The sequence below is a fragment of the Pygocentrus nattereri genome, chromosome 9, assembly GCF_015220715.1.
Source record: "Pygocentrus nattereri isolate fPygNat1 chromosome 9, fPygNat1.pri, whole genome shotgun sequence".
In the NCBI taxonomy this organism is placed as follows: Eukaryota; Metazoa; Chordata; class Actinopteri; order Characiformes; family Serrasalmidae; genus Pygocentrus; species Pygocentrus nattereri.
This window is the reverse complement of record NC_051219.1, coordinates 17,742,225-17,765,413: the sequence shown is the minus strand read 5'-3', so window position 1 is coordinate 17,765,413 and position 23,189 is coordinate 17,742,225. Positions and strand designations below refer to the sequence as shown.

Below are 23,189 nucleotides of genomic sequence, written 5' to 3'. Positions count from 1 at the left end.
AAACAAGTAATCTGATTTTCTCTTAGGTGAAGCGGACACCACGACAACATCACATTAACTATTACTGATTTGTAACTGAACATAAACTCACAATTGTCCCTAGCTCGTCTGTGCGAGTTCCACTAATAACATCAATGTTCCCAGCCCAACGTCAGTGAGGACACAGAGAGAAAAACAGAGGGACAGAAGGACACATGCAGCTTCTGCTGAAATAACTGTCAATCCCCAGGGCTAGAATGTAAGCCCTCGAATGGCACGCAACTGCTGAGTCAAGTACAATTCCTCCACTGTATATTCGCCATAACCGCAGACAAATCCCCTCCTCACACACTGGTTTTGACACCCGACTTCAGACTTTCATCAACTGTTAGCTTATGGAGTTTCTGAAGACTAATGCCATGTGCTGCCTTCCCATAACCCTGCACTTTCGTCCAATGAAGGGTGTTTTCAGCTAAGTGAGTGCATCCGGTTTCAGAAAACAGTGCATATAATGAGAAAGCAAAAGACCAATGATCACAAAAGACACTCAAATGAAGGCTAACTTCCCAAACAACTGATGAAATTGAAGTGGAATTGGAGGATAAAACTTTTCTCTTTGTCTCCCCGTTCAGCCAGGGAAGGCTATCAAACTGCTTATGGTGCCTTTCTCTCCTCTGGCCCTACCTTACCTTTCTCCCTGTAATAAAAGATCTGAAGGACTCCAAAGAGATTGGCCATTAGAAAAACCCTCACCCAGCTCTAAGTGCAGAATCTTTAGGAGCTAAGCAACTACGCATTAATGCATGACTTTTTTCCCCCCTCCTACAAATCCATTTCATTTATTTCTCCAGGATCCTGCTGTCTGCCAGAATTATCTTTTGCATTAGTGAATGAGCTTTTTATTCTTTCTCTTTGGGTCTCTTTGAGTTTGTTCTTTTTCTTCCTTTTTTTTGCATAGTGTGCCAGGAAGCACCTTCATGAGGCTTTTGCAATGCAATATGGGTTTCCCCTCAGAGCGTACAAGAGGCCCGACTTAGTATGAGACTGTTTTTCCAAGAACAAACTTTTCAATTTCTAGTTATGAGTCCGCTGTCAATCATAATCACCATTGCAATGCACTGTTAACTACAAAACCATTGCTTGTGCACACACACTCACACATCAATTGGCATTCACTTGCATATATTCTCTACTTTTCCATAACTTAATTAATAGAAATAATAATAATTGCATATTTGGAGTTTTTCTTCTACAGAACACTGTCCTCTAGTCTAAATCCTATTAACATACTATCAGTACAAAGCCGCAATCTGCATCTGTATGTGTTTAGTGGGGTGTCACATACAGATTAATGTATTTTTCTTTGTTGGCGGGGGGCTCAGAGGACGCAAGATGATACATGCTGTGAACCGATTACAGTTGGGGTATTATTTTTTTTCTTTGATACAAACACTCAAGCGAAGAACAGCGCTTTTGGATACATGGCATTTCACTGTGCAGGAGCACCTGAGCACCAGCAAACGAGGAGCCTCCTTTGCTGTCCACAACCATCTTTACATGGAAAACTTAATAAGGGAAGCAATATGATAACTTGAAGCAGTCATGATACAAAAAGACCTAATCCCACATGTGACACCAAGAATGGACAGCTTCCAAACATGCAGCGGACAGCACCAGAGTTCGATGGAAGGGAACCCCTGACCATTACCTTAGTCAAGTACAGCATTGATGGAGCAAAAGTCGTAGATCAAACAGTGCCAACATTGCTCAACACAAGGATCATATCACCCGGGCTGAAACATCAAATATGTTCATTTGTGTAGACACTGAATTTGTCAGTTACAGGATCAAGGAAAAAACAAATAACTTACTCTGAAGGGATGTTAACAAATACTGATTTGCATGTCTATTTGGAATGTTAACGTTTTAGTTTTGCTAAAATACTGCAGTAGTATTGTCTAGAATCCTTTTATGTCTTTTAACTCTCCTTTTATGTCTTTTAACTTAATGAGTAACAGCCAGCCTGAGATTTGCTCTTGTCCAGTCTCTTTCTTGGCCACTCTTTTTCTCTTCCTCATATCCTCTGATAATGTCTTTTTCGGTCTCCTCAAAGCCTCTGCCATGATGTCCATACTGGGAATACTGAGCTAGCTTCTTCTCACAGCTAGACCCATAGTTGCTGGTATGTGACATGATGCCACAAAGCATTAGCAGTTCTTGCGAGAGGTCAAGTGCACGCTCCACCAAAGTTACATAATGCCAATTCTCCCTATTGCAAGTCAGGGTACCATCAAATTGATTCAGAAGCTGTTATTATAGGGTAAAATTGATATTGCAAGCCTTTTCTTACAGCTGGAAAATCTTTCAGAAGTACCTGCACTTGCATAAATACAATCTCATCTGTTCTACATTCACAACGTATTCTAATTCATATCTGTTAGCACACATTATCTGTTCATTCCGATTAATGTTTTCAGCTCCTTTGCTAACTAACCTCTGAATTAACAGCAGCCCATAATATTAATTCAGAGACAAGTCTGAAAAAAAGGAGCGTGTGAATACAAAAGAGAAAGAGACAGAGATTGACTGACCGGTTTCAGGTCGTCCATGCTGATGGGCAGTTCTCTGAGGGTCAGCAGCAGGTCCAGCTGACTACTCAGGTATGGGATATTACACAGCTGAGGAGGAAGTGACACACAGTGATTAAAAATTGTCAAACATCTTCATTTTCAATCAACTTCTCACTCTTTGAGAGTGACCAACCTCAGATGTTCCTGTGGGTGTTGTGATGAATAAAGACAGCCATGTGATGCAACAAACATAATTCATTTGGGTCAAAATCATCACAGACCAGCGTTTAACTATGTCACATAAAGGCCTTCCAGTGTGTTTGTGGTGTACTGCATGCTATACCATAATTGCAGTATATGCTACTTTGCCATGTGTAAACTACAGTGAGGGGAAACATTTTTGCATTTTTGTTTCTGTGGTGGAATATATTTCCCATGTAAATATTAATTTCTAGTTTACACAGGTCTTTTGAGTTTGTATTTATTACTCTCTAACATCTCTCCATAAGACTGTTACTCTAACATCTCTTCATAAACAGACCTGTCCTGCTAATCAATTTCTCTCCTTCTCTCTCTCTCTCTCTCTCTCTCTCTCTCTCTCTCTCTCCCTTTATTTGAGCCCTTGAGCGACGTTTGGTCTGAGTCGCCACATGGGAATTACCAGAGCTGCTAGAGTCACCAAAGCTCCATCTACGTTGGCTGATCTGTACTGTTTTGACCACCATAGAGTTTCATGCTGTACAAAGCTGTGCAAACCTCACCTGCATGATCTGACCCTCCTGATACTGCTGCTGCTGCATAAACTCAAACTATCTAATCAACCATTGCTCCAGCTGTTTTTATATTTTATACTAATGCTGTTTGCTATCTGGTGTCGACCAAAGGACAATGGGTTCCTCTTTTTGAGTCTTGGTTCCTCTCAAGGTTTCTTTCTCTTGCTCTTAGGGAGATTTTCCTTGCTGCTGTGGTGGCTTGGACCCGGATTTTTCTGTAAAGCTGCTTTGTGACAACACCTGTTGTAAAAAGCGCCGTATAAATAAACTTTGACTTGACTTTGACTTATAAATATGAACACAAAAGCATAACTAGAATCAAAGATTATGCCACCACAAGTTAATAACAGCTTTGAAAATATCTATTCAGCTTTTGGAGCACTGTGGATCAGTTTTAGCCCATTCCTCTTGGCAATTCTGTAGGGCTACAAGGATCAATCTGTTGAACTTGCAATTTTTAAAATCCTCCATAAATTTACAATGGCTCTAAAGTGGAAGATTGGCTAGGCCATGCAGTGTTCTTGACCATTTTTCAAAAGCATGTTTGAGGTCATTGTCTTGTTGAAATGTCTATGTTCTTCCATTTCATTAAGATTAAATTCTGTTCTAGTACTTCCTGGTACATCGCTCCATTCATGTTTCCTCTGAAACATGAACGTATAATACTCAGTAATACAAAGTACTGTTTGCAGTACAAATAGACTGGGTTTGGTGTTCTTGGGATTGTATGCCCGAGCCTTCTTTCTACAAACATGATGAAGTAAATGACAGCCAATGAGTTCTGTTTTTGTTTCGTCTGATCAGAGTACACTGTTCCAAATAGTTTCTGATTGGACTGAATGCTTAGATTTTAGATGCACATCTATGTGCTTCTTTTATAGCAGAGGAGTTCTGAACGGGGTCACTTTCAAATGGCTGCTAGCTTCTGCCTTACCATACTTATCACTAGTCTGAGAGAAATCTTGCACAGCATTCGTGTCCAGGGATTAATTGCTGTTTCAATTCATTTCTAACTGCACATCATTGAACCTATTTACACACACACCAATCAGGCATAACAATATGACCACATCATTCTCGGCACTGCAGTAACACTGACATGGTGGTGGTGTGTTAGTGTGTGGTGTGCTGGTATGAGTGGATCAGACACAGTAGTGCTGCTGGAGTTTTTAAACACTGTGTTCACTATTAGACACACCTGCATTGTTGGTGCACCCCACAGATGTAAAGCCAAAGATGATTATTCATCTCTTGCTCTACAGTATGAGCTAATCATCCTCTACTCTTTCATTGGTGGTCACTGGACGCTGCCCACAGGATGCTGTTGACTGGATGTTTTTGGTTGGTGGACTATTCTCAGTCCAGCAATGACACTGAGGTGTTTAAAAACTCCAGGAGTAATATAGTAAATAGTCAATAATTTATCTATCGTTTGTTATTATTATTAACACTTTTAACCACATCTTTGTACTCATGAATATGTATTTTTTGTTCATATTTGTAAGTCAACAGACAATACAACTGTGCAAGTTTTAAGTGCATATATGCACTGGAAGTATAAAAAAACAAGAGTGTCAGAATACTTTTTGTCCCTCAAAGTAAATACACATGAAAAATTTCATAAAGTAAATAAAACACTGGATGGCAATTCAGGTGAATGTTTTTGTTTGAGGTAGTTTTTCAGTAAATATGATCGAGAAAACCTTTAAAAAGAAAAAAGCACACCTGAGGTCCATTTGGTCTTAAATTTCCCTAAACACTTCATACAAGAAGTCCAGGCAAGAACACAAATCATAAAGTGTCACATGAAACCTTCTCAGAGATTTTAGGTTAGTGAGGATTTTCTGGGAAGAAAAGAGTACCATTATCGAGCAGCTCTGAATTAAAGGTAATTCACTCAAACTATTACTTTGTAGACTGGTAAAAATTATGAACAAGGCAGATTCATACTGGATTAAAATCATGGATGTTGTCATTTCTCAAATTATAGCACCTCCCCAGGTAAAACTAATCCAGCTTGAACAGAGCTTTAGAATGGTTTTAGATCGCAAGCTCACTGCTAGACAATGTGTCATTTACCTGAACTGACCAATTGCAAATCCCTCTGTAATGCCTTAAATGGCCTGGGCCTACTGGCAGGCCTAAAGTTTTATTGCACACTTATATAATCTAAGAAGAGCCCAACCAGTTTGCACTGAGGTCCCTGCAGTTACTGAATAATGAGCCTCAGTATGTAATAAGCCTGGGATTTTAAAAGGCTAACTGTGGTCCACTCAACACACATACAGTACCAGTCAAAAGTTTGGACACTCTGGAAGATATTTCATTATTTTTAATAATGTCCACATTTTACAACAGTGAAAACATCTAAACCATTATGTCACGCATCCCTCTGGCTCTGAGACACACTACATCTCCAATGACTCCTGACCTTCCCCTTCTTCCCTTTTTGCCTGACCTTTGGATTGTTTGCCTTTTGTGTTATCACCATTTATTACCATTTTGCCTTGTTTTCTCAACCCTACCTTTTGTCCTGACCCTTCGGAATGTTTCTGTTTTTGCACTGGCTGTGTTTCCTGGATTTGACCCACACATGTTTAGTGACCATGAAACTGGATTTTGATTCCATCAGTAAAGCCTTCTTTGATCTTTTTAACCGCAAACGTCTGACTCTTTTTGGCATGTTATAGAATGCTTTGCCAGTTATGCAGACAGCGGACTGGGAGGGTTTTCAGAGGGCTTTGGCTGAACAAGGACAATTGCTTGGCAGACATCAACAAGTTTTGTCAGAAGTCACACACTCGCTTGAGTCGCTAGCCCACCAGCAGTCTGAATAGCAAGCTCACCTAGTAGCAAATGTAAAAGGACTCTCTAGTCAGCTACAGAATATGAGCATTGTGGAAATGAGGTAGCGCCGCCAGCCTATAAACTCAAGCTGAAGCTTCACACACTGTGTTCCCCATGAGTAAGATAAATACATTTGACGGGGATCCTGATAAATGTTATGGGGTTTTTACTCCAATGTTCCGAATTTTTTGAAAAATCCACAGTAAGCTCTGATCAAGCTAAGATTGCCTTCCTTGTTTCTCATTTGGCTGACCGAGCCTTAGAATGGGCAGCAGCCAGCTGGTCTCACATACATGACCTTTTGTACACCCAATTTATCAAAAAATTTAAAACTGTTAAAACACGGTCAGTGGGGAGTTACTTTTGAAATTTTGCCAGGGTAATCGCTCTGTATTTGAGGATTCCCTCAAGTTCCATACAGTAGCTGCTAGTAGTGGATGGAATGAAGCTGTTCTTTTAGTCATGTTCCGTCAAGGACTTAATACTGAGATTTTGAACGCACTAGCTTGTAGAGATGATAACTTGACTCTGGATCAACTCATCACCCTTTCTATTCGATTGGATCACCTACTAAACAACCACAACAAACCTAAGACTGAAGCTACTGCCAGAAGAAAGACCAGAGTAAGAATACCCCAAGCACCTGTGGTATAGAAAGAATCAGAGTAACCCATGCAGTGTGAGTCATTCCACTTATCTCAAGAAGAGAGACTCGGTCACCTGAGAAACAACTTGTGTCTGTACTCTGGTAATGCTGGTCATCACCTTCGTGAAAGCAATGTGGTGAGAGTTCTCACAAAGGGGTTGGTTTCCAAATCTTTCCTTTTGGCAGTAACTGCATGCTCTCCTACCAATTTTTTTGTAGTTTCAGGTTTCATAGATTCCGGTGCCAAAGGAAACTTTATTCATTTAAGTCTGGTGGAATAACTACAGATTCAAGTGGAAACCCTGAAAACATTGCTAAGGGTAGCTGCCTTGCACAGAGGACATGTAGGCACTGGAACCATCTCTAAGATGGCTAAACCCATTCATCTGGAAACAAAGAACTTCTGCCCTTCTTAGTTGTTGAACATTCTGAATTCAAACTAATTTTAGGGCTCCCTTGGTTTGAGAAGCATAACCCCACAATTTCATGGTCTGAACATAAAATATTGAAATGGTCTGACTTTAAGACATGCATTACTCATCCTTCAATTCCTGTCCTGTCCACTTCTGTTGAGTCCCTATGCTGATAGCACAATTCACATTCTCTCTGAATACTCAGACCTCAAAGAGGTTTTTAGCAAGAGTAATGCCACTAAGCTGCCACTACCACCCTATGATTGTGCATTAGATGTTGTAGAGAATCCTGTGTTGCCCAAGTTATGAGTACATCCGTTAACCGAAGAGGAAGAAAAGGCCCTAGACAAATATATTCAAGAGACATTTGAACAGGGATTTATTTGACCCTCAATGTCCCCTATATACTTCATAAAGGAAAAATATGGCAGTTTATGTCCATGTATTGATTACAGAGACCTTAATCAAATTACTAAGACATACCCTTATCCACTTCCCCTAGTGACAGTGGCCTTTGAACAGCTGAAAGGAGCCCAATGTTTCACCAAACTGGACCCCAGGAATGCTTATAACTTGATCAGAATCAAAGAATGAGATAAATGGAAAACTGCTTTTGTGACCACTACGGGGCACTATGAATAATTGGTTAATTTCAGCCTCTCTAACACCCCCTCTGCTTTTCAGGCCTTCATTAATGAGGTACTCAGAAACATGCTCAGAGACATTGTTTTCTGCCCAGACAAAGAGTCCCATATAAAGCATGTTCACACTGTCCTGAAATGTCTTCTGGAATATAACTTATTCGTCAAGGTTGAAAAATGCGTGTTTCACATCCAATCTGTGTCCTTTTTAGGGTGTTTTATCAGTTCACGAGGTCTTATTATGGATGATCAAAAGGTAGAGGCAGTGGTCCAGTGGCCAACTCCATCCTCAGTCAAAGAATTACAAAGATTCCTGGGATTTGCAAATTTCAATATGTGCACTAAAGCAGACGTATTATCTACAATGTACCAAAGTGATGACCTAATTTCCACTCAGTTTACATCTGAACATATTCTCCCCCCTGAGGTCTTGTTCTCATCTATTCGTTGGGAGATTGATGAGGCTATTGAAAAGGCATTAGCCAATATCGCCATTAGCCAATATAGCCAATAGTGCCTTATCAGTGCCCCCCACAAAAGACTTATGTACCAGATTAGTTCCGTACTCAACTCATCACTTAGGCTCACTTGTCACTCACTTCTGGCCACCCTCGGGAGACACAAACCCATCAGCTTCTTTCCCATCAATATTGGTGGGAATCAATGAACAAGGACATGCATTCCTTCATCGCTTTATGCTCATCATGCTCTCACTGTAAAACCCCAGAGACATTACCTGATTACCTCAAAATATTCCCTTTACCCATTACTGAAAGACCCTGGTTTCATATAGCTGTAGATTTTGTAACTGACCAACCCAAATCCCAAGGTTTTGCCACCATCTTGACAGTCATTGACTGCTTCTCCAGGGGAGTTCGTTTTGTACCTTTTGACTCGATTCCAAGTGCCTTCCAGACTGCAGGGGCTTTGTTTAATCACGTCTTTCTAATTTTTGGCATACCAGAGGACACTGCTGCCGATAGAGGTCTTTAATTCACATCAGAGGTTTAGGCTGCATTTTTTAACTTATTGGTGCTTCCATAAGTCTTACTTCTGGCTGTCACCCACAGTCTAATGGCCAATGTAAAAGAATGAGCAAAGAATTAGGAAAAATTCTTGATATTATTCTGTCATGACAATCCCACAGTCTGGTCTCATTTTTTTACCCTGGGCTGAAATAGCACAGAACTCCCTAACCAGTTCAACTACAGGTAAGACTCCCTTTCAGTGTATCCTTGGATACCAACCACTGGACAGGTTCTTCAACAGATGTACCTGCAGTAGATGAATGGTTGCAGAGGAGTGAGAGAGTTTGGGAGGAAGCTCACCAAGGCATTGAGGCGATACTACAAAGGCACAAGGAACAAGCGGATCATCACAGGAATTAAACCCCTGTGTTCCAAGCCGGGGACAGAGGGTGATAAGCTACCAAAGACTTCAGATGTACAGAGGGAAGTAGGAAACTCCAAACCAAATACATTGGGCCTTTTAAGGTGTTGAAAAGAGTTAATGAAATCACTTTTAGATTAGATTTACCCCCTCATTTTAGAGTCTCACTTTTATTTCATGTGTCTCTCTTTAAACCTTTCATTGCAGAGCCTTTGGACGAGGCTGACACCAGGCGTCACGCCATAGGCTGTTGGACTCCTGGAGACGTGGATGTCACATCCAGTACTTGGTGGACTGGGAGGAATACAGCCCCGAGGAGCAGTGCTGGGTCTCAGCATATGACGTTTTGAATCCTGGTCTCATTGCAGACTTCCACAGTCAACATCCTTGACAAGTCTGCTCCTCACCCTAGGGGTTGTCCATTGAAAGTACTCCCAAGTTCACTCCGCCATAATTAATATTTTACTACTTTTACTTTCAATACTTAAGGACATTTGAAGGCAAATACTTTTGTACTTTTACTCAAGTTGAGGTCCAGAGTACTTCTACTTTTACTGGATTAATATTTTACCTTGGGTATCTCTACTTTAACTGAAGTACATGATTTGTGTACTTCCTCCACCTCTGCATATATACATACAGAATTGATAAATATATACTGTGTGGTGCCTACGACCAAAGCACAACAGCACATACATTCTAATACATATGCATAGCACGCCTTGAGTGCATTACTGTGAGTATAACAGAATTCAATTCAAACAGATTTAAAAAAATGTTAAAAAATGTCGCAAAGTAATACATTTATGCCTAAGGGCTGGTCTGAAAGGAATCACTGTGTATATTAAACTCAGAATACTCAATCACCAAAACCAACTTTCGGACAGTGGTCTGGTGATCAGAAACTAGCCATAAATGAAAAGCTGCAGAACCAATGAACTCAAACTCACTAAAAAGTTTGTGCAAAGAAAAGAGAGCGCAGTTAGTGGAGGCAAACTGATGGAAACTAAGACAAATGTTAGAGACTACGGCATAATGTATGCCATGTACAAACCTAAGTGTATATATGTTTGATTTTTAACTAATCTGTTTAAATAAGCTCAAATATGACACAGATTAATGTCTTGGCAGTAACATCTTGTTGTGCAGTGGAATATTATTGTTTTTCTATGATTAGATCTTAAATTGAATTAAATTTCAATCTGAAAATTGTGCAGCAAGGTTTTACTTTTAAAAGTTTAAAACGGTCTATTAAATGGCCTTTTCCATGTATTGCTTGGAAACACCATTCAGCCAGACTTCAGACTTCAGTGATACATTAGTGATACATGTCATATGCATTATAAATTATGAATAAACAAAAAGCCAGAAGAGTTGATGACCTAGTTACAATCATATAGTGATCATATAGCGATACTCATCATGAGAAATTTTGCAATTGTGTAGCATAAGAAAACAAGTTACTGACTTATAGAATACTAACAGTAGGCGAGACTGGGGACAGTTACAAGAAGTCTTATTCTTCTTATTCTTGATGGCACAGTTCAGTTAGAACCTCCCCTCACCAGGAAGATGGAAGACACTTTCAACATTTGCTGCAGCATTTATTGAAAAAAACACTTGAACTAGTAAAAGTAGTGAAAAGTGAATGAACTACCTTTTTTACATACTGTCCTAAGGACTGTCCTTAATCAAAACTTACTGAGTTGAATAAACAAAGTATGTTTTATTTTAATTTAATTTTGGGTTCAGCATAGGCACAATTAATCAATTTTATTGCTTACAACAAACAAAACAGGCAAATATAAGACCATGAGAGGTTAATGATAAACAAAATAATTCCCAAAGTAACTTGTTTGTAATTTCTTCTATGTGTGTGTGTGTGATTGGGGATGTCATACAGTGAAAACATTATCTAAAAGTAAAAACTGAATTCTATAAGAGTAAGGAGGAGGGTTACTAACACAGGGGTTCCCCTCAATTCTTTTGGAATGAGCCTTAAATATAATGAATGATGAGGGTAGGACAGTCAGGGAAGTGATAAATATTACTAAATACATAAATATAACTATAATATTATTGTACAAATAAATATTACAATGATGTTGTGAAGCAATGCATATTTTCAGATTAATGTGCTTATTGACACAAAAAGCAAAAGTTAATTAGTGAAATTTAATGTTTAACATTTTTAACCATCCCTGATCCATGCTGCAGTTGTCCCCAAGGTTGGGTCAGTTGCAACATATGACTTCTTCCATTCAAATACATTTTGTGGATGTCTTACATAATCATCTTTACACTGAATGCTTAATTAGCAGACAGATGTAAGTTTAACATATAAAAATATGGTTAGCCTAGTCCAAATTATCTCTGAATAACTGAGAGAAATACATAAAGTGTTGCAACTGTCCCCAGTCTCCCCTACCAGTTTAATAACAGAAAAAGAGCTTGGCTTCTCTTTCTGTGTTATATAGTAAATTTTATGCTTTTTTATCAAGCTAAATCAGTAGCAAGCAGTGCCAGTTCTTGGGAGCAGGATATACATTACATTACATTACATTACATTTAGCAGACGCTTTTATCCAAAGCGACTTACAAATAATGTGGTACATAGAACAAACATAGTCAAACCATTGAAGTGTTTGTGACGTTTGTGGTATTCCTTTAAAAGTTAATGCTTGTTTCAAGCATTCAGAAAATAAATAAGGTATGCCAGCATGTTTACTGACAGGCATAGCACTTTGTTGTACGTGGCATGACATTCCTGCTCCAACTGAGCCTTTACCTTAACTGTAACTTGTAGATTCAAGTGAGCTTATACAGTATTTTATTAGTTGACTGGGGAGTGGATCAGTAGCTGCTGCCAGGCATTTCCACACATACGTAAAACTGTTGTGTTCATTTAGTATATGTCAGTATGAAATATTGGACAGATATGCATAATAAATAGATAAAACATGGTTTAAAAAAGCATCACAGTATAGTTCTAATTGTTCCTATGTGGATGGATGGATGGATGGATGATTTATCACTATTTATATAATCTTATAAACAAATTTAAAGTATTTAAGGCTTAGTCTTTAGATCAAAGTGACTATGATTGTGTAAAAGTTTTCACAATACTAAATTAGTACAGCAGTAGACTTTGCTCAGGTAGGATGCAAGCTTTTCTTGATATTTAAGGTGCGACACAAAAGCAATCCACGTATAAACATCTTTCATGCACAAAGTACTTTACCCCCATAATACTATGTACATGCTATAATACTCGTGCTTTTTGCAGTTTGAAATTCTAGTTTAAATTTACTTTGTTATACTGTATAGTTGTTAACGAGTACATTTTTTCATAGCAAGTTTTTGTTTGAGTACTAGTTGAAAATAAGTAGCTGCATAAACTGCATAGTAACAAATGGACGTCAGCCTATAGTAACATGATTTCATTTTAGGAATTTATTTTTACCAGTTGTATTTATTTCCATCTGTTCATTTTTAAATAGTATATTTACACTGTATACATTTTAATTTTGCTAGTGAACTACCATTCCTAATTGTTTGCAAATGTCAGATGTTAAATGCCTTTAAGTCCTGTGATAGATAGATAGATAGACAGACACTTTATTGATTCCGAAGGAAATTTGATGTCATAATACTGCAATATTTTTGCCATGTCGACCACCCTTAGCTAAGTGCTGCCCAACTTTTGACAGGTACTGTATACAAAAATCTTTGTACAGTAAAGCTGACTTCTAGTCATTCTGCAGACCATTTCAGGCCATACATGAGCAAGTGGCACACAAAGCCCTGCCATCTGACTGAGAGAAGTGTCACTGTGTTTCCTTGAGCACAGAAGGGGTGTAAAGACAACGTGCTGGATATCGTCCAAAGCAGTCCCAGCTGCTGCCCATTCTGTCCAATCAGTGTGTGTGAGAGTAAGACAAGTTAATGGGCCTCTGACATGTGATAGCGTGGCTAAAACATGATGCTTTCTGTTATGCATACCAAGGAAAAAGCAGCAAAAAAAGCAATGAATTATGTCTACATTATTTTTTTTTGGTCATTGCCACAACATTCACACTCCTAAATGTTCAACCAACATGTCTTACCTCCAGCATGTACTGATCAACCAAGTGCAGTTCACTCACATCTCCTTTATATGACCTATACATTTCTTTATCATCTGCAGTTGGCACATACCTGATAAAAAATAAAAACATACAAAACATGTAATAGAAGCTACTCATAGGAGACAATTTGACTTTGTGACTTAGCATCACTGAATTCATTACTGACTTTCAATGGATTACCAGTCATGATGAACTGATGACTATTAAATCCTTCCTTTAAATTCTTTGTTATGCAGTAATCTAGTCCTTGTTTGGCTGTTCTATGAGTATAAAAAGCCCTCAAACAGTTTTTACACAGTATATTTAAATGATTAAGACGAACTGTTTGGATGGTGTTTTAAAAGTGGATGTAGGCCATGTTAGTTCATCATTAACAGCGCTGAAAATAATGCATACAGTTCGATACATTTAGAAATCCTTAAGTTTGATACAATTGCAAGTCAGAGATATGGGAATTAAAAATGACTTGAAATCTTCCCATTTCTGCCTTAAATTATTCATGAATGCAGCATCAAAATGGGAACTTGAAAGCGCCAGCAAAATGTTAATCTGTTTGTGCCCCTTACAATGAAGCCACATTAGGGTGATATCAGTGGTGCCTAACTGGATGATATCAAAGCTTCTTACTGGTGCCCAAACTGATGTGAGGACAACACAGATACAGTGCCATGAAAAAGTATTTTCCCTGAGATTTTCTCTATTTTTGCATATTTGTCAACCCAAATATTTTTAGAACCTCATACAAAATATAAGACAAAGAGAACATGAGGAAGCATAAACATGGTTTCAACTGCCCCTGAATTTAGTAACTGTGCCACCTTTAGCACAACCAAAACCAAATGCATCATATAACAGTGTGGAAGAATTGTGGTCCACTATTCTTTGTCTAACTGCTTTAATTCAGCAACACTGGAGGGCTTTTGAACATTAACGGTCCATTTTACATCCTGTCACAGTATCAGTGGGTTTCATGGCATGACTTTGACTAAGCTTGACTTTGGATAAAAGCGTCTGCTAAATGTAATGTAATGTAATGTAATGTAAAGCCACTCCAAAACCTTTTTTTTTCTATTGAGCCATTTAGAGGTGAACTTGAGATTGTTGTCTTCATCCATAAACAAACTGTGCTTGAGCTTTAGATCACAGACTAATGGCAGGACATTCACCTGCACACTCTCAGAAAAAAAGGCATGAAACTGTCACTGGAGAAGTACCCATCTTGTCCCTGGCGTGGTACCCTCAAAGTTAAATCTCAGTACCTTTAGTCAGGAAATATAACTGTGCCATAAAGGCTCCTGAGTGGCGCAACCGTCTAAGCGTTGGCCCTATCATCAGGAGATTGTGAGTTCAATCCCTGGTGATGCTACAGCCATCCGTAGCCGGGAGTCCAAGAGAGCACAGTTGGCCTCGCTCTCTCTGGGTGGGTAGGATGGCCCCCCTTCTCCTCCCATCACTCAACGAGATGCTACTCAGTGCAGGCATCTGTTAGCTGACGTAACAGAATTGGCAGTTGGCGCTTTCCTTTGAGCGCGTTCTGCTGACCCGTGATGTTGCGTAAGCGGCAGTTTGAAAAGAAGCAGTGGTTCGTTTCACAGGCAAGCCTTCACAGGCTTCACCCTCCTAGCATCATGTGATTGGGGGAGTGCTAACTAGCGGGTGGAATTGGAGACTAAATTGGGGAGAAAATCGGGTAAAAGTAAATTGGGGTAAAAAATAAATGAATAAAATAATAGCTGTGCCATAAAATCCATTTAAATGATATTTTCTAAGTTGCATTGTCTCCACACACCCTGCCTCATCTCCAGGCTTTTTATTTCATTGTTCTGTTTTAAAACATTTGGTTATGAAAATGTACAAATACATACTTTTCACTAGAACAAACTTATTTAAGATACACACTTGGACCATTTTCATTGTTTGCACCTTAATAAGCAAAAATGTACCTGCACAGTACATTTATTTCTAAAGGTGCAGGATTTTTGGACAGAGAGCAAAATTAAGAGTTCTGTCAATAATGGCAAATCACCTAGGCCCTGAAGGCACTTTTCTGCAAATGTGTGATGGGCCTTTATGGCCATCATAGTTAAAAGTAGTTTTTGCCTTGCAACTCTCCCATGAAAGTCTCTTACCAATGGTGGAATATGGTGAATTTGTAATGGTGCAATTAGTGAATGCTGGCCTCATCTGAATTGAGCAATCCCTATAGTTCCTTAAGTATTCTTCTTGGAGTCTTTTATGACTGGATAAGTCGTCGCTGCGCTCTTGGAAGCAATTTTGGTTGGCTGGCCATTTCTGCCGAGATTCACCACTGTTCCAAGTTTTCTCCATTTGGAGATAATGGCTCTCGTCATTTGCCGGAGTGCCAGAGCCTTAGCAATGGCCTTGTAACACCTTTCCAGACTGATATATTTCACTTCTTTTCTCTCATCTCTAATGGAATTTCTTTTGAAATTAAATGGTAAAATATAGTGTGTATAATGTAGGTCTAGTTTGTTAAAAGCTTTTAGACAGCTTCATGTTTAAGTGATGTTTAGATTCATCAAGACTGGCAGTACTCAAGCCTGAGTGGGTCTGGTTTAATTGATCCCAGTTATCCACTAAATTTGTTTCATTGGTTGATTGAGTAACTAAGGGAGCAGTTCCTTTTTCACACAGGTCCAGCTGCTGTTAGATAACATTTTCCTTTAACAAATGAAATGATCAAAATGTAGATTTAAAGAAATCATTGTGTGTTTACTGTTGTGGACTGTGTCTGTTCTGTCATTGTGTTTTTTACATGCATTTTACATGCAGGTCTATCACTTCCTTTTGGTTAAATCTATGCCAATATTAATACGTAATCATTTCTACAGCTGTTCATTTGTTATTCAGTTATTATCATTTACCTTGAAGTTCAAATGTTTTTGTCAGCTACAGTGTGTAGGATTTTATATACCATTTATATGAATTTCCACTTCATGTAAATTCAATAGAAAATGAAGCATTCTCATCCTGTAGAGAGAGCCTCTTTTCTTTGAAAGCTGTGATCAACTATCCAGCGGCATCTTCAGCTTTGCTCTAATCTAACATGTTTGCAATAGAAAGTGAACCGATATGTTCCGAATGTGAAAGTGGACTGTGCAGATGCCAAAAAGGTGTCTAGAGGATGTCGTCAGCCCTTGTTAGAGACGGTCTTTGCTGGTAGAACCCGCTTTCATTCAGCGAGGCGCTTTTTTCTCTCTGCTCTTCTGACATATCTCCCCTCTCTCTTTCTTTCCCTCTCATGCTACAGTGATTTCCAGTGGCCCGAGGAATGGCGGAATGATTAAAAGCCAAGTAGTGCTGATGGCCCAAGTCAGCTTGAATAAAGCGCTAGGGCCGTTGATGCTTCAGCCTGTTTCTTGCTTTTGTACCCCGTATGAACCCAGCCTTCTACCAAATGGACTCCATCTTAGAGCCGTGTGTTCCAAAGCCAAACCAAAGCCGTTAACTATTTCATGAGCCATGGGACGCACCTTTGGAAAGTCTTGGAAAGACTATAGTCGCCAGCCATTAATATTGCAGCCCTATGTTGCGCGCACATCTATCAGGATTGCGTTCCTGAGGAACACGCAAAGCAACATTAAAATATACATCACGTTCAGTTCATCAGGTAGAAACCTAGAGGCCCGTACATTAGAGTGCAGTTTTCTTTCTAGCAGGTAATTCTCCCAAAACCTCTTTGAGGATGTTTCTTGAAGACAACCAACTGCAAAGTGGAAAGAGACATTTATTCCAGCTTTCAGGCCAACATCCCCCAGGGCAACTCAGTAGTGTCCATCTCCTCAAATACCAGCTAATAAAAGTTTTATGTCGGAGCCACTTTGGTAAAAGGCCCTGGCATGTGTTCTTTATCATTAGCATTAAAGAAAGGCAGGCGCTTGTTTTACCTTTTCACCGACTTGAACTGCCAGTGACTTGGCTCGGTCTCAGCGGGCTCCACTAAGATCACTTACTTGTCTGGGACTGTATTAATGTTCAAACGATGTGTCCTTAGAAATGCCTGCACTGCTCTAACATTCATACACCATACGAAACGCCCAATTATGTCCTCCTATGTGTGAAACTATGGGCAATGTTAAAAACAACAGCAACATCAAAATAAATTGGTTAAATGAAGGGTTCAGTCAATAATACTGATGTTACTTACACTGAATAAAAGCAAATACCCAGCGATTAGCATTAAGAAAGTGGCAAGATGCTGACTGGTAGCTACTAGCTTCCATTTGTTGTTAGCAACAACAGCACATGACCTTGATTTATTCCTTTAATCAGACAGATAGTCAGTCATGAAAGCTGGAGTAGGTGATTTTGTAGAAACCAGGAGTGTAAGTAAGCTAGTTTTTGAAAAAAATCCAAAAATAATTCCTCCTCCTCACTTTCAGCCCTCTCTCCAAAGCCACTCCCCCACAACATGTCATTTTCATCAGTCCACCATCAAATGACAAATAATGATTTTTTTCTTTTTGTTGTCAGATCATTTGACTATTGCTATAAGGAATCAGTAAATTAGTCTTTCAAGAAATTTAACAAAAAATGTTTCTAAAATAAACCACCTACTTCACCTTTAACTGTTTTTATAACATCACGCAGATATATCAATAGTCAGATTCAAGAATTTGTCAGGTTATAGTACAAACCAACCACCAGCTCTTTAACCTACTTGAGTAAACATGAATCCCTTCCCTTTGACAGTATCGCTACAAAGGGAATTAGAATCAGATATTTACAGCTGCCCAAGTAACAATGTTTGATGTATTTACGAGATTCTGCCTCTTATAGACAGAAGTGGACACTTCACATTTCTCAGCGAAAAAAATATGTACAGTACTGTACAAAAGTCGCTGAGCACAATTAATTTATTTAATTTCCAGTGAAAACAACCATTAAGTACAAGTAAGTGATTTTTCAAAGCAAGTAAAACAACTTACCATATATTTAACAGAAACCTACACCGAAGCCTCAGCAGTGTGTCCACCCTTTGCCTTTACTTGCTTTCAGTTTTTCAAAGCTGCAGGGACACATTTCCACCACTGCAAAGTTCAGTTTTAGAAGTCGGTTGCATTCAATGCTTTATCACAATCCAAGTAATCCCAAACACATTAAGTGAATCTAATTTTCTGAGAAATATCTCCTGATAAAATGAAATACTTCTAATTTAATGGCAGTTTCAACTGGAAATTAGATAAATACAATGATTTGCATTTTTGCACATTTTACTTCACTGTATCAACCAAATACTGCACACCATGTCTGTACTGGTTGCTACCTCAGTGACTGCTATGCTCATATATGCTATGCTACATGCTAAGCTGCCAATATCCCATAGTATGTTACATGTCCACATACTCTCAGGACCAGTCATTCATATGTATTGTACTGTATTGCCTGCACTGTGTATATTGTATTGTGTTGCACCTGTGTTCCTGTATTGCGCCATGGTCCTGGAGGAATGTTGGTTCGTTTCACTGTGTACTTGTAAATAGCTGAAATGACAATAAAGCCTGACTTGATTTGACTTGGTTTCTGACTTTTGCACAGTGTTGTAGACTGCAAATGTTCTATATATAGTTCTATAATATATATATATATATATATATATATATATATATATATATATATATATATATATATTATAGATATTGCTATATTTTTTATTTTAAGATCCTGTTGCACATAGGTCTGAATAATAAGGCAGCAATGACTGATCAGCACACCAATGCTGGTCCTTGACAAGTGACAAGAAGCCATGTTGGGAAAAAGATCTGACAGAGAACTATGTACACAATTGAATTTAAACAGCTTGTCCAACCATACTGAATAATATTTACATTTACTATTTAGTTCTCTTGTGTTTTATTGGGATGGAATTGTTAAAACAAAAACAGGGTATTGTTATCGAGGTAATCTGCTACAATAGAGCAAAAATGCCCAATTTCTCTGCTGCAAGTTTTCCAGACTGCAAAAGGTTGAGAAATAAAAAGAATTACACCGAAAAAATCTGCACAATTAAATTGCTTAGTTGTAAATAAAGTCATTCAGAATTGCGTAATGTGAAAGGCCTAATTAAGATGGTCACAGTGGTGGTGAAAGAAACCAGAGTTTAATGCCTCTAAAAGCTCCCACACAGGAAGTTATTACAAATAATGGTCACAAATATGCTACCTGATGCCTGACATATCATTTCATAATAGTTTATATGTAAAAGTTTGACCTAAAACATATTTTTAAAAAACATTTGTGGTGGTACATCCAGGGTGTTTTCAGATTAACTGTTATTTTGGCATTTTCTACATTATACATAAAAACACAGAAGACATGTACAGGTTCACTGGTCATTTTGAATAGTAAGTAAAAGGACTATATTTGTGTTGTTAGCACTGCAACCCCTGTAATGTGATTACAACAAGCCATTTCACATCAAACCACTTTGAATTTTACACCTCAATGACTGAATTTTGTAGAAAGCTTGAAAAATCCTTCACAAGTTGTAAAATTATATTTTTAAAATGTCAAAAGCTCAACTGCTATTGTGTCAGAGAATGTATTTTTTAGATCTCAAACATCTTTGAGTCAGTAAGTGGTAAATTAAAAAAATTATAAACAAATAAATAATGTACTACTCTATTGTACTTTAATTAGTATAGATTTTGCACCACATTACTACAGTTACTTCTTTGGATCCAGGTTTGGCTGATTGGCCAGATGTAGGTCTGTTATTATACACTGTTCGAAATAAAGGTTCTGCGCAGGTACATTTTTCATTCATCAATGTATGAACAATGCAAATGTACCCTCAAAAGTACAGCAGTGGCTTTAACTTCCAGTACAATACCTTAAATAGATTTCTCCACGTGAAAATATACATTCATTCATCCATTCTCCAAGGCGCTTCTCCCTCAGGGTCGCGAGGGGGTGCTGAAGCCTATCCCAGCGGTCATTGGGCAGAAGGCAGGATACACCCTGGACAGGCCGCCAGTCCATCGCAGGACAGACAGACAGACATACACAATCACACCCAGGGGCAATGTCCAATTGGCCTGACTGCATGTCTTTGGACTGTGGGAGGAAACCGGAGAACCCGGAGGAAACCCATGCAGACACGGGGAGAACATGCAAACTCCACACAGAGAGGACCCCGGTCGCCTGGCCGGGGAATCGAACCCAGGCCCTCCTTGCTGTGGCCGCTACCCACCACTAAACACACGACAGGCTGATCCAACTTTGATGTAATGTCCTTAAAACAAGTCAAAATGAGGCTCAGTATTGTGTGTGGCCTCCACATGCCTGTATGACCTCCCTACAATGCCTGGGCATGCTCCTGATAAAGTGTCGGATGGTCTCCTGAGGGATCTCCTCTCAGACCTGGACTAAAGCATCCGCCAACTCCTGGACAGTCTGTGGTGCAACGTGGCGCTGGTGGATGGAGCGAGACATGATGTCCCAGATGTGCTCAATAGGATTCAGGTCTGGGGAACGGGCGGGCCAGTCCATAGCTTCAATGCCTTCATCTTGCAGGAACTGCTGACACTCCAGCCACATGAGGTCTAGCATTGTCCTGCATTAGGAGGAACCCAGGGCCAACCGCACCAGCATATGGTCTCACAAGGGGTCTGAGGATCTCATCTCGGTACCTAATAGCAGTCAGGCTGCCTCTGGCGAGCACATGGAGGGCTGTGCGGCCCTCCAAAGAAATGCCACCCCACACCATTACTGACCCACTGCCAAACCGGTCATGCTGAAGGATGTTGCAGGCAGCAGATCGCTCTCCACAGCGTCTCCAGACTCTGTCACGTCTGTCACATGTGCCCAGTGTGAACCTGCTTTCATCTGTGAAGAGCACAAGGCGCCAGTGGCGAATTTGCCAATCCTGGTGTTCTCTGGCAAATGCCAAGCATCCTGCACGGTGTTGGGCTGTGAGCACAACCCCCATCTGTGGACGTCAGGCCCTCATACCATCCTCATGGAGTTGGTTTCTAACCGTTTGTGCAGACACATGCACATTTGTGGCCTGCTGGAGGTCATTTTGCAGGGCTCTGGCAGTGCTCCTCCTGTTTCTCCTTGCACAGAGGCGGTGGTAGCGGTCCTGCTGCTGGGCTGTTGCCCTCCTACGGCCTCCTCCACGTCTCCTGGTGTACTGGCCTGTCTCCTGGTAGCGCCTCCAGCCTCTGGACACTACGCTGACAGACACAGCAAACCTTCTTGCCACAGCTCGCATTGATGTGCCATCCTGGATGAGCTGCACTACCTGAGCCACTTGTGTGGGTTGTAGAGTCCGTCTCATGCTACCACGAGTGTGAAAGCACCACCAACATTCAAAAGTGACCAAAACATCAGCCAGAAATTAATGTTGCTTCCTAAGTGGACAGTTTGATTTCACAGAAGTTTGATTTACTTGGAGTAATATTGTGTTGTTTAAGTGTTCCCTTTATTTTTTTGAGCTGTGTATATTTCTACCTTTTCATAACCTAATGTTCTAAATCAGTCCAATAAAATAAAAAGCCTGGAGACGAAATGGGGTGTGTGGAGTCAATGCAACTTACAAAATAAAATTTTAAAGGATGATAGTACAATTATGCTTCCTGACTAAAGGTACTGAGATGTACCCTTGAGGGTACCACACCAGTGACAAGATGGGTACTGCCCCACTGACACTTTCATGCATTTTCTCTGAGAGTGTACAAATAAATATGCATTGTGAGCAGTGGTTAATTTTTGTACCTCCTGAGAGAAGTAATGTGTTCATCGGAGAGGCCCCCATCTCCCTCATTAACAATGAATAGTTTGTCCTTGAGCTCCTTTGGCTGCACCGGGAAACTTTTGAGAAAAATATCTGTGAAAAGGGCAGAAGAAAGAAAAAATTAGTTTTTCACAGACACACACACACACCTTCACTCACTCACGCACACAGAGGCACGTACACTCGCACACATTCAGAAGCACATGAAAGCATCTCTCCTGACAGGAAATCTTCCTACCTGCAATGTAAAAAAAAACTCCAAATGCATTCTGAAGACAAAAAACCTTAATTACCTCTCCACACAAGCCTTAGGGGCCTTACCTGCACACTGATTTGCATTGTACCAAATCTGAATTGATGAGAATTTTGTTTTACCTAATAACCTCGATGTGTGAGACTCAGAGACAGGCCATGAATATTCTGAGCCGTGGTGCCATTTGGGCGAATGAAGTAAAGCGCTCATTACTGCAACATATTCATGCTTCGCCCAAGCGCCACTGGGTTCAAGGGTACAGCGGATAAAGACAGAGCAAACCTCGATTTTTTCCTCGTTTCTAATGAAGAGGTCTGCCAAACATGGAAAAAAAAGCTTTAAACCCTGCATGAGCACAAAGACCAATCATGGCGTCTCTCTTTATGTAACATCTTTGTATTTGTGCACCAGGCCAAGCAAGGAGCCAAGTGGGGCCAATCAGAGAGCAACTGCAGAGCACAATCCTCAGCCTTGCACTAAAATTGAGACAAAAAAAGGAAACACTACACTGACCTCCACAAAAAAATCTCCATCAGAAGCTGAGGTTTAGAAATATAATGCTCCCAAAGGAAGCGTAGCCAGAAACAATTTGAGAAAAATGCTCAGAACCTGTATTCGTCTGACTGCTGCATTACAGCAGGTTAAAAATGCACCATTAGAGCAAGAAGATGCTGCTTGCACTCAAACGTCTGAATTCACTCATGCAAAGTAACCTTAATGCAATGCTAGCACTTCCTCATTCCACAAAGGAACACAGCACACAAATGATTTTTTGATCAAATCCAAAGATGTT

The 23,189-nt window shown here is 39.7% G+C and overlaps 1 protein-coding gene across 1 annotated transcript in view; it reads right to left on the bottom strand.

The window, feature by feature from the left end:
• Positions 1-23,189, bottom strand: part of LOC108425482 (formin-like protein 13) — a 65,490-nt gene that overhangs the window by 24,733 nt on the left and 17,568 nt on the right. The window contains exons 9-11 of the mRNA XM_037541283.1: positions 22,125-22,236; positions 13,365-13,455; positions 2,571-2,657 (exon numbers count right to left, since the gene is read on the bottom strand). Of these exons, the coding sequence (XP_037397180.1) occupies positions 2,571-2,657; positions 13,365-13,455; positions 22,125-22,236 (290 nt within the window). The remainder of the gene's footprint in view (positions 1-2,570; positions 2,658-13,364; positions 13,456-22,124; positions 22,237-23,189) is intronic.